The following is a 12,725-nucleotide window of genomic DNA, read 5'->3' as shown; positions in this document are numbered from 1 at the left end:
GATCCTTTAAAAGAATAAAATCTAAAGAATACTGTGCAACCCACTTAAACATGTATTATAGCCACATCCCCTCATTTAACCATTTTTAAGATATTGAGCCCTTCAATACCAAAATCTTCACTAATATTCATTAGGTTATTAATACCAGTTACTGCTACTTACACTTATTTCCCTCATTTATTAGCAGCAAGAATTCCAGTTAATTAAGCTGAAATGTTTATTGCACTGGAGTATATGAACAATATGTTTACAGCTTAATAAACATCATAGAAAAGCTTAGATATTAACTAATTACAAGCCATGTATTTTTTCACAGCTATTCATGTTATTCTTTTTTTAAACAGGACAAAACTAGAGCATATATGAAACAAAAAGTAAAACAAAACCCACTGCCTTTCTGCCCCTGCATGGGTTTTAAAAAAATGACATCTCTTTCCAAGATGTCTCAGTAGTATAAACATGGAAGTTTAACTAATTTGATCAAATAACTATGGATACAGGTAAAAATGAATTGTTCATTTTTTTCATTTAGGTCATTCCTGAAATTGCTATGATTGGTCAGTGTAGTGTTAGGCTTGCAGCCCAGAAAATGCTGCTATATATTTGTACAGCACTAACAGTGCAGTAGGTGCTCTACAGACACTTATTTTCATAAGGTTCCCTGACCTAAAGAGTTTCTAATCTAAACAACATAATTACTGTTGATTTGGGACAGAAGAATATTATTAATATGGGTGCATTTATCAGGATTGTTAAATATATGCAGGGTGGCCAGATATAAAAGAGGAAAAATGGATGCATGCCTCTGTTTTTTAACTGAGAGAACAAAGAGGAATGGTTTCAGATAATGCATACTATAGGTCCTTGGGCAATAGGGTCTACTATTTTATAAAACATGGTAAAAATGTGGCAGATTATTACAAAATGTATTATCCAAAGAGTAAACCAGAATTTGAAAAGTTATAGCACCACCTATTTATTTTGGTGTAGTAGACAGTATGTTAATTTCATTGGCATTCAGAAGTCCTGACCCAATAGGGAACTCTTATTGGCAAAAATTAAAGAATTCCCTTAATCTGTTCTTGAAGTACTGAACAAATACTAGTCCGTTATCATATCACAGTTTTCCAAGGTGCAGTAAAGTACATTAAGCCAGCAGATTTCCAGAATTATAGTTTTGCATTCTCTTCACAGGGAGTCCTGTTCACTTACTTTCTTCATTTTGTGGGGATAAGATAGGTGTGTGTATGAGGAAGAGAAGGGAAATTGGTTGAGAATCACCAGACGTCACTAAAGAATAAACAATTTGTATCTAACACTATTCTATCAAAACCACTAATAACCACAAATTGAAAGACTGGACCATAAAATAATCCCAGCCAGACAAATATACCAATCTACTGTACAACACAAACTGATGACAAAGGGAGCAATTATTAATTGTGATTAATAAAAAATACTAGGCAATGGAAATTTAGAAAAGACAGAACTCACCTGCAAATGTGAACAGTCTGCGGTAAAAACAATATATGGAAAGTATTAAAGAGTTCCAATGGCAATGTATACCAGAGTTGATTTACTATTCTTCTCTGTGTAAAAGATGATTTTGGTATTTCTTTTTCCTCTTATGGGCCAAACACAATGTTCAAGTCTGCTTCCTCTTTTGTCACAAATTTCATTCTGTCCCTTATGTATCTTTATGCCCAATTCCTGGCACGCTAGCAAATAGGAATGAACCCCAAAGGAGGCCTAAGATGTAGAACAAGCCACATAGGAGGAGCCAGTGAATAGACCTCAGCTTTTCCAATCACATTTCCCAGCATGGGTCAGCCTCCCCCCACATACTTCCCCATTTCCTCAGCACCTAGAATCGTACAAATGCACATATATACATTCATGTCTGTTGGAAGGGAACAAGACAAGAAGTGAACAGAAGCTGACTAGTCACTAGATGGAATAATGGCCTTCCACCAAGCAATCTGTTTTGAGAAGGACACACACATCTTGTCCTCAAGAACTGGACCAAGAAATTCACATTTCCATTAAGCGGGTGATCCACAGCGTGGAGGAAGCATCAGTGAGAACACCATAAATGGGGCCAGGCAGTTTTGCATTTCTTTCAAATTATCACATGGATGTGTGCAGATTTCCCAAATACAAAACTCGAGATTCTTGTTAAATTTTCCATTGTATTTCCAGTGTATTCTGTCTATTCTCTTACAGTGACCATAACGCATCTTTTAAAAAATCCTTTATTTTTCCTGTGAGGATGGCAGTACGCAAGAAAGAATACACAAAACTGATTAATTAGTGATATGAAAAAAAGGTAACAAAATATTTTTGGCCATAATTTAGAAAAGGTAGGTTCTATAAAATCTGAGTTTAGGCAGTTTGCCCTGGTTTGTTACTTGTGGAGGCAGGTAGCATGAGGAGGAGTCTTTTAGGTCCTTGATACCCTTAGTAGACCACGGATGCGTCTGACAAGTGCTTGAATGAAAGTATAGCGTGACCGGACTTTCGAGTATAACCCTTCAATATCAAGGAGCTTCTTCTGCAGAGATTCACCAAAGCTGTTGGTGGCTTCAATCTGAAGCTGAGGAAGAGAAGAAATTTAGTGAAATGGACAGTGGTGTCTAGTCCTCTTGTTAAAGGAGGTCTTTTCATCATTAATCACCACCAATCACCCTTACCCATGCCACACCCCCTTCCATTGCTTCAAGCCCCCTCTTAGAAGAATATAAATATGGCTGGGGGGGGAATCTAGTTTGGCAAATATTAAACAGATCCTTATGTCTGTCCATCTGAATCATACACTGGAAAGTATTTCTGTGGAGGGTTTTCTGGTGAAGTACTTAACATTTTAAAACACATGTATATGTTTTGACTTTAAAAATACTACTTGTGTGCTGCAATCTAAGCACATGCATGTTTGGCAAATCAGAGCCTTAGAGTTATATAACTTGACTTCTTAAATTAAGGAATTGTAGTAGAGATTTGCCCTTATATAACAAAAATCTATGTATTGAAAAACATGTTTTGTTATTACTGATGGAAAAGGCTATTTTTAAAAAGAGCTGAATTCTAGACATTGTAGGACGTTATTGTATATATTTTCTTGAGTGGTTGGGTATAGCCACAAAAGCGTATGCACCTTATTTTACAACTCTTGTATACTGTTAATCGTGATTGAAACGAAAAGTTTTTAATTTCCTTATTTGCACACAAACATCAAGGCTTTATGTTCACATAGTTCTGAGTTAGTTCTGAGTTCACATAGTTCTGAGTTAGTTAACCTATGCTGGTTTTGCTAGCTGTACCTCCAAAGAGCACAAATTATTTTAGGTTCTACATAAGCAGTGGCAATTTCTTAGCTACATCATAGTCAGCTCCCCTTTCTCTCTCTTTACTATGGTCCATCTGCAGCTGACCAAAAATGAACAGCTGCAGCAACACACAAAACTAGGAACCCTGTCTTCAATACACATCCTTCAAGGACAACTGACAATTTATTTCAGAAGCAAATTATTAAACAGCTGCAGTTTATTAGTCTAATTTACAAGAGAATAAGAAAAATATTTTTTTCAGTAATTTGGACCTTGGTATTTCATTTGCAATGTTCTAGATTTTGTGCATTAACATGGCTGTGTGCAGGATTCAAAAATACATGTATAGCTGTGCAACTGATACTTTTTGAAAAATCGTGTTACACCCTATTTATTTGTAGTTCAACTAAGCATTTAGCAGCTAGGTATCGCAGATCACTCTTAAACATGGAAGCTATAGACAGACTGCTGACAATAACTCCATGTTAGCAACACATCAGGTATGCCGTAATTAAGAATATTTTATCTGCTGCATCTCACCTGATCTATGTCATGCTGGCTCACTCGATTCTTCCCATTTCTGAAATCCAAGTTAGGCTCCAAACTGAAGGAATCTTGGAATACAATTCACAAATTTAAATTCTTAATTCCACCTGCTGGTGAATACCATATATGTGCAGGTATGAAGCAAGATTAACACAACAAATGCCTATTTTGTACATAACAGAAAGTTAAACAAGGATGAAGAGAAAAATCACAATTGATCTTTCTTGACCTATTGATGAATTCTCTCTCAACCATTAGTGTAGTAACTTCATATAGCCCTGGATTACACAACATGGCATGGTCAACAACAACAACCTCCCCGTATTATCTTTCCTTCCCTGACTTTTTTCCCTTCCTCACCAAATCCACTGGTGAGTTAATACTGTATCAAGTTAAAAATACTTTTAGAAAACAAATGTCCTTACATCTGTTCTTAATATCACCTTCAATTATTACATTTGAAAAATTTTTTAAAAATATGTAATTTACTTTTCACCATTATTACTTGTTTACTTTTTCAATTTCATTCAGTTTGACCAACAGAAACAAGACTTGTTTCTAGACAAAACTCATTTTTTACTTCTCATCCACTACTACAATGCAGCAATATTTGGGCTGCAAATACTGCATGCCTATGTTTAAATGCAAACAAAAACCTTTTATTACAAACAAATTAGTCAAACGTCATTAATGTTAAGTTTTGTAAAAATCTATTTTAGAAAACCTAAATTTTGATGTTCAATCTCTTGATATTGCCAGATATTTTTATGTTTAATTTACAAACTAATGTAAAGGCACCTTAGGGTTTGAGAAATGTTACCTTGTAGCCTTCTGCTCTTAAATGGAGTCCTGGAGGCCAGCAGCGAATCTTGGGAATCAGTAGGGGTGCAATGCAATAGATAGTATTCCAGGTGACGCCAAAGAATAAAGAGGCATGTTTCTATGATATCTGTAGACATGCTCAGTGAAGGAGACTAAAGTTAATTTATGCTGATTTTAGATTGTAGCCCTTTTAGAGGTTTCAAAAGAAAGCTCTGATGTTGCAAAACTTCCATGCATGTTTAACTCCGTGCACGTGAGTAGTGATTGCAATCGGCCTATTCATATGGGTAAAGTTAAGCATGTGTTTGCAAGACTGGGGACCAAGGTGTCTGTTTCTTGGGGACTGAAATGACTCTGATAGACAGCTCCTAGTTGCCACGGCCCTCGATTTTTTGCACAACAGCAGTTCCAAGTTACTCACATGGCTTGTACATCCTGACAGCATGCTTGGTGGACCCATACACTTGATTCTTTTACTGTTACCTGCTTCCAGCTCTAAGAGCTTTGTTATTCAGCTGTATTTCCACTTCACCACAATGGAGGAGAATCACCAGCCTAATCACGTCAATTAACTTTATTTGTTGTTGATTTCTGTGGAGATGATGCTATGTTACTATTGACTTTCTTTCAGAGCTCCTACCACAACTAGAAAATAAATGTTTACATGCTGAGCGTAGAGAAACATGTGCCTCCTCTCAACTGATTTAATCATCAATATCTGAATATTTTCTTTCCTAAGATTGGCATTTTTTTTAAAGTGCCCTGAAACCCAATTGCCTGCTAGGCAATAAAGCAAATTACTCCCATTTCTCAGCCAACTTTTTCAATTTTTCTGGAGTGTCATCACTGGAGCGGTCATAATTCCAAAAGGATACAGGAACATAGGGAAAGCAACTTGGCCCGATTATTTATCAGCTTCACCAGACGCCGCCTTGCCAAAACGTATTTTTGGGCAGTAGAAATTTTGTCTACCCCAGCTGGCATCACTGACTGACACAGCTATGGCAAGAAGAAAAGATGCACAAAGATTCAACATTATGTAGCAAACCAGAACAAAGTGTTAAAAGTCAAGAAAATACCCACAACAGCCTTGTAGAATTTTGTCTCCTGGGAAAGTTCTCTCTCTCTTCTTATCCTCCTCTCTCCCCACCCCAGTCACCACAAAAACAAATAAACCAAGTCCTACCCCACACTTTTCTGGCAAAATCTAAAGTGTTCCTTCAGGATCAAAAATATTATCAGTTCATGTTGGTGGAACAGCGGTCACTTATCTTCAGTTCAATTATCCCTCCCCTCTGTAACCCAATCGCTTCATAGACTGATGGGAAACTCACACCTGTTTAATGTCTACTTATTTTGTCTGGCTGGCTAGTCACAAGACATCAGTGGTGACCAGTCTGATAAAGGTCAGCATGACATATACATTAAGAGTGACAGTAGTAATAGTTTCCAATATAATTCGCAGTAAATATCCACTCAGTACCCTCCACAAAGCTTAACCTGACATTTTTTCATCCTAATATAAATGACTGCTTCCATGGCCATTTAGTTCCCACTTCGTCAACTCCAACACACCCCGACAGTAAAAAGGAATAAGTATAAGATTGTCACAGCTCCATACTACAGTTATTTCTACATTTAGTTTAATTTACAGGCAACAGATACTTCTGACTGTTCATAATAAAGTCTACAGATTCTGTTACCTCCTTTATCTCATCTGGTGGGAGCTGCTCCACATTCTGTAGCTTGTTAACATTCTGACGGTGGCTATCATAGTAACTGAAGAAATCATTAGCATTCTGTTTCAACAGATAGACAATGATGCCCAAGCCAGGCAGGCGCCAATATGGGACCACTGGTGCTTGTGTATCTAGGGGAGACCACCATCAAAGTTAAAACAAGTTCTCTCTGAAGCCCCCACAGCTATGCAGCTTATCCTCTACTGTTTGTCACCACCGTAGTGTCAAGGATATGTAAGTACTGGTAAACTTTATTTTGGATGTGTGGGCCACACTTATTACAAATGAGATATTAGGACAAAACTCAGTGATTTCATCTCTTGCTGACACATGGCAGGCAAGCAGACAGCTGTTAGCATTCAATTCCCCACATTTTCTTTTGTGATGAAACCTTATCATTTCTGCTTTGTGCAGAGCTCACATCCAGTCTCCCTCCCTGTTAATCAGCGGCAACAAAAAGAGCTTAACGGTGTATGCCCTACAAGGGGAAATTTCAACTATGGTGCAAATCATTATTTCAAGCCTGGGGCAGTAGGAGCACTGGAGCTATACGTTAGCCACAAAAGATTACTTCCATGCTTTGCACAACAGCTCAGGGTTATTAAACCCTAGAATTTTGAAGTGTCCTCTGACAGTCATTCTGGGATGCTGAAAGGATAAACAAATGACTTCACATAAACCCAATCCATTTATCACTCAGGCTTTCCACCATAGATCACTCTCAATAGTAAACATGCTACCTATATTTTTTCACTGAACTAACTCAGGCTTCAAAGGTCTCAAAAAGCTAATTTTTACAGTAATAGTAATTCTACACCTTTTAAGATGGCTATTTAACAGGGGAAGAGGAGAATTCTTGAAAAACATGTTCTTACACATATAAGATAATTAAATGCAAAATAGAAGTCACTGGTTGGATCAAGGCATTGGTATCAGGACAACTTAGAGATAACAGTACCATTTCTTTCTAATAGCACTGCAAAATATTTACTGCCAAGAAAAACTTAATTTGCGCTGTTGAGGTTTTGGCGTATTGTTTTAATACACTAAATTTTCCACCAGTCAATCTCATGCTACCCCCATCCCCCAATTTGTTGCAACTTGGCACAATTAACATCTCCAATAAGTTAGAAAAGGCACGTTGCACACATCATGAATGAGGTGTATAACCTGCTATCAGTCCAACTTTCACAATTCAGTCTCGGATACATACAAAACAAGTAAACCACAAACTCACCCTGACGGGGTCCATCTCGGTTAGTTGACTCTGACAGACTAGGAGTGAACAGACAAACTGTGTGCTGAAAGGTGGGGGCACACTGTAACATAAGTGACTGGCAGTACTCCATTACATTTGCACAGATCTACAGAAGAGGAATCACAGCAAGTCAATACAAGTAAGACTGATGAAATATTGGGTAGACAATTAACACTATTTTCAGAACTCTTCAAATTGCATACATCAGTATGACGACTAGAAATGGCTACAAATCACCCATGCCAGATATCTCACAATTCCCAACTGATGATTTTAGCAGTGCTGTGAAGATGTAACTTTGTTCCTCAATTTCCTCACCTGTTGCATGGCCAACTCAATCTCATCCCTCTTGCTCACTCTGTCTCCCTCAGCACTGTCATCTTGCAGTTTAAACTGATTGAGTCTGTCTGAACCTCCAAACCGACTTAGAAGTCCTAAGCACTGGCGCTGTGACAGGAAGCAAACTTAGGTGAGTGTCTCCACCAAAGAGTTAAAAAAATCCTTTGATATTTACAAGCAATAAAAATGATACATTTGATTAATAATAATCTTACAGCCCTCATTAACCCTTTACTATCCATTCTATAACAAAAGCAGCGGCAATACAAATTAAGCATTTACATCACATGGGAGTAATTTTGTAAGCTAACCTTAAACTCATATTTACCTTAAAATGTTTAAATCACAAAGAATATAAGTTTACTTTTTGCCTGTCCTTAAATCAATTTGAAAGCAAATGGTACTTTTAGAGGGCCCCAATGGAACCCAATCTTAAACTTTGAGAAATTATCCCAATTCAGATATGTCCAGTTTAGTTAGCCCTGGTCTACACTAGGACTTTAGGTCGAATTTAGCAGCGTTAAATCGATGTAAACCTGCACCCGTCCACACGATGAAGCCCTTTATTTCGACTTAAAGGGCTCTTAAAATCGATTTCCTTACTCCACCCCTGACAAGTGGATTAGCGCTTAAATCGGCCTTGCCGGCTTGAATTTGGGGTACTGTGGACACAATTCGACGGTATTGGCCTCCGGGAGCTATCCCAGAGTGCTCCATTGTGACCGCTCTGGACAGCACTCTCAACTCAGAGCAACTGGCCAGGTAGACAGGAAAAGAACCGCGAACTTTTGAATCTCATTTCCTGTTTGGCCAGCGTGGCAAGCCGCAGGTGACCATGCACAGCTCATCAGTAGAGGTGACCATGATGGAGTCCCAGAATCGCAAAAGAGCTCCAGCATGGACTGAAAGGGAGGTATGGTATCTGATCGCTGTATGGGGAGAGGAATCCGTGCTATCAGAACTCCGTTCCCGTTTTCAAAATGCCAAAACCTTTGTCAAAATCTCCCAGGGCATTAAGGACAGAGGCCATAACAGGTACCCGAAACAGTGCCGCGTGAAACTTAAGGAGCTGAGGCAAGCCTACCAGAAAACCAGAGAGGCGAACGGCTGCTCCGGGTCAGAGCCGCAAACATGCCGCTTCTGTGATGAGCTGCATGCCATTTTAGGGGGTTCAGCCACCACTACCCCAGCCATGTTGTTTGACTCCTTCAATGGAGATGGAGGCAACACAGAAGCAGGTTTTGGGGACGAGGAAGATGATGATGATGAGGTTGTAGATAGCTCACAGCAAGCAAGCGGAGAAACCGGTTTTCCCGACAGCCAGGAACTGTTTCTCACCCTGGACCTGGAGCCAGTACCCCCCGAACCCACCCAAGGCTGCTTCCTGGACCCAGCAGGCGGAGAAGGGACCTCCGGTGAGTGTACCTTTTAAAATACTATACATGGTTTAAAAGCAAGCATGTGAAAGGATTACTTCGCCCTGGCATTCGCGGCTCTCCTGGATGTACTCCCAAAGCCTTTGCAAAAGATTTCTGGGGAGGGCAGCCTTATTGCGTCCTTCATGGTAGGACACTTTACCACTCCAGGCCAATAACACGTACTCGGGAATCATTGTAGAACAAAGCATTGCAGTGTATGTTTGCTGGCATTCAAACAACATCCGTTCTTTATCTCTCTGTGTTATGAGAGATAAAGAATGCATGAATGTGAAGCAACAATGACTTTATTGCCTCTGCAAGCAGTGATTAAAGGGAGGAGAGGAGGGTGGTTAGCTTGCAGGGAAGTAGAGTGAACCAAGGGGCGGGGGGTTTCATCAAGGAGAAACAAAGAACTTTCACACCGTAGCCTGGCCAGTCATGAAACTGGTTTTCAAAGCTTCTCTGATGCGTACCGTGCCCTCCTGTGCTCTTCTAACCGCCCTGGTGTCTGGCTGCGCGTAACCAGCAGACAGGCCATTTGCCTCAACCTCCCACCCCGCCATAAACGTTTCCCCCTTACTCTCACAGATATTGTGGAGCACACAGCAAGCAGTAGTAACAGTGGGAATACTGGTTTCGCTGAGGTCTAAGCGAGTCAGTAAACTGCGCCAGCGCGCCTTTAAACGTCCAAATGCACATTCTACCACCATTCTGCACTTGCTCAGTTTGTAGTTGAACAGCTCCTGACTACTGTCCAGGCTGCCTGTGTACGGCTTCATGAGCCATGGCATTAAGGGGTAGGCTGGGTCCCCAAGGATAACTATAGGCATTTCAACATCCCCAACAGTTATTTTCTGGTCTGGGAATAAAGTCCCTTCCCGCAGCTTTTGAAACAGACCAGAGTTCCTGAAGATGCGAGCGTCATGTACCTTTCCCGGCCATCCCACATTGATGTTGGTGAAACGTCCCTTGTGATCCACCAGAGCTTGCAGCACTATCGAAAAGTACCCCTTGCGGTTTATGTACTCGGCGGCTTGGTGCTCCGGTGCCAAGATAGGGATATGGGTTCCGTCTATGGCCCCACCACAGTTAGGGAATCCCATTGCAGCAAAGCCATCCACTATGACCTGCACATTTCCCAGGGTCACTACCCTTGATATCAGCAGATCTTTGATTGCGTGGGCTACTTGCATCACAGCAGCCCCAACAGTAGATTTGCCCATTCCAAATTGATTCCCAACTGACCGGTAGCTGTCTGGCGTTGCAAGCTTCCAGAGGGCTATCGCCACTCGCTTCTCGACTGTGAGGGCTGCTCTCATCTTGGTATTCATGCGCTTCAGGACAGGGGAAAGCAAGTCACAAAGTTCCATGGAAGTGCCCCTACGCATGCGAAAGTTTCACAGCCACTGGGAATCGTCCCAGACCTGCAACACTATGCGGTCCCACCAGTCTGTGCTTGTTTCCCGAGCCCAGAATCGGCATTCCACAGCATGAACCTGCCCCATTAGCACCATGATGCATGCATTGGCAGGGCCCATGCTTTCAGAGAAATCTGTGTCCATGTCCTGATCACTCACGTGACCGTGCTGACGTCGCCTCCTCGCCCGGTATCGCTCTGCCAGGTTCTGGTGCTGCATATACTGCTGGATAATGCGTGTGGTGTTTAATGTGCTCCTAATTGCCAAAAGTGAGCTGAGCGGCCTCCATGCTTGCCTTGGTATGGCATCCGCACAGAAAAAAGGAGCGGAACGACTGTCTGCCGTTGCTCTGACGGTGGGAGGGGCGACTGATGACACGGCTTACTGGGTTGGCTTCAGGGAGCTAAAATCAACAAAGGGGGTGGCTTTACATCAAGGAGTATTTCAGGCAGGACTTCACGGAGGGTTCCAATAAGAAATGGTGCACCTAAGTTATTGTTCTTATTGGAACAATGAGGTTAGTCTGGCCTCTGATTGATACATGGCTAGATTTACCTCGCTGCACCTTCTCTGTGAGTGACTGCAGTGTGACCTAGAGGAATGAGTCCCCTAGACAGGGGAGGGGGGGAAGCAAATGAGTACAAAACAAATCTGGTCTATTTCTTGTTTTGATCCACTCCATCTATCTTTTACATCTTTGGCTGGCAGCAGACGGTGCAGAAGGACTGCATGCCACCCACATCTCATGGCTGCCCGGCAGAAGATGATGCAATAGGACTGCTAGCAATCCGTATCGCCTGACTGCTCACCATAAGACGGTTCAATAGGACTGACTGCAGGACTAAAGAGAATGACCTGGTCGAGTCACTCCAAATTTAGTCCCTGCGCCCATGTCTGCTCAGGCGCTCCTGGCCGACGTGGCCAGGAGCACCTTGGACATGACCAGGACGGCTACCAGTTGTACTGTACCATCTGCTGCCACAAGGCAAGGGCTTGATGCTGCTGTGTAGCAATGCAGTACCACGTCTGCCAGCACCCAGGAGACATACGGTGACGGTTACCTGAGCGGGCTCCATGCTTGCCGTGGTATGGCGCCTGCACAGGTAACTCAGGAAAAAAGGCACGAAACGATTGTCTGCCTTTTCTTTCACGGAGGGAGGGAGGGAACGGGGGCCTGACGATATGTACCCAGAACCACCCACGACAACGTTTTAGCCCCATCAGGCATTGGGATCTCAACCCAGAATTCCAATGGGCAGCGGAGACTGCAGGAACTGTGGGATAGCTATCCACAGTGCAATGCTCCGGAAGTCGACTCTAGCCTCGGTACTGTGGAAGCACTCCGCCGAGTTAATGCACTTAATGCACTGAGAGCATTTTCTGTGGGGACACACACACTCAAATATATAAAACCGATTTCTAAAAAACCAACTTCTATAAATTCGACCTAATTTCGTAGTGTAGACATACCCTTAGACTGTATCCTCCAGTATGTCATCTGAAAACACACTGGAGATAAATGTCTTCAAACTCTCCTCATGTTTTCAGTTTCCTGAAAAAGGCCCAATGTCACCAAACTGTGTTGGTTTATATAAGAACAGACAACACTGGATTGTGATTAGCACCAACCATTTACAAATTCTAAAACGAAGATTAGACGAGAAGATACTAAACCGTGTAAATTTGAATTAACCAACCATTCCAAGTCAAATACACTGTACATTGCATGGTCTGACAGGACGGCAGTAACAACTACCCACCAGGATGGTTGTGTTCTTAGTTTAAGTAGGGCTATTATGATCACCAAATATACCTCAAACACTGAACCAGTTCCACATGGCAATTATTAAAATACACCTTAG

At 41.5% G+C, this 12,725-nt stretch overlaps 1 protein-coding gene across 1 annotated transcript in view; it reads right to left on the bottom strand.

Annotated features, from left to right (window-relative positions):
- Window positions 1-2,238: 2,238 nt before the first annotated feature.
- Window positions 2,239-12,725, bottom strand: part of NUP205 (nucleoporin 205) — a 71,448-nt gene continuing 60,961 nt past the window's right edge. The window contains exons 37-43 of the mRNA XM_048835446.2: window positions 8,007-8,135; window positions 7,668-7,794; window positions 6,395-6,561; window positions 5,567-5,690; window positions 4,690-4,818; window positions 3,864-3,937; window positions 2,239-2,593 (exon numbers count right to left, since the gene is read on the bottom strand). Of these exons, the coding sequence (XP_048691403.1) occupies window positions 2,441-2,593; window positions 3,864-3,937; window positions 4,690-4,818; window positions 5,567-5,690; window positions 6,395-6,561; window positions 7,668-7,794; window positions 8,007-8,135 (903 nt within the window). The 3' untranslated portion in view covers window positions 2,239-2,440. The remainder of the gene's footprint in view (window positions 2,594-3,863; window positions 3,938-4,689; window positions 4,819-5,566; window positions 5,691-6,394; window positions 6,562-7,667; window positions 7,795-8,006; window positions 8,136-12,725) is intronic.

Source organism: Caretta caretta, chromosome 1 (assembly GCF_965140235.1).
Source record: "Caretta caretta isolate rCarCar2 chromosome 1, rCarCar1.hap1, whole genome shotgun sequence".
In the NCBI taxonomy this organism is placed as follows: domain Eukaryota; kingdom Metazoa; phylum Chordata; order Testudines; family Cheloniidae; genus Caretta; species Caretta caretta.
Note: the sequence above shows the minus strand (reverse complement) of the source record. Positions and strands in the feature narration are given on the sequence as shown.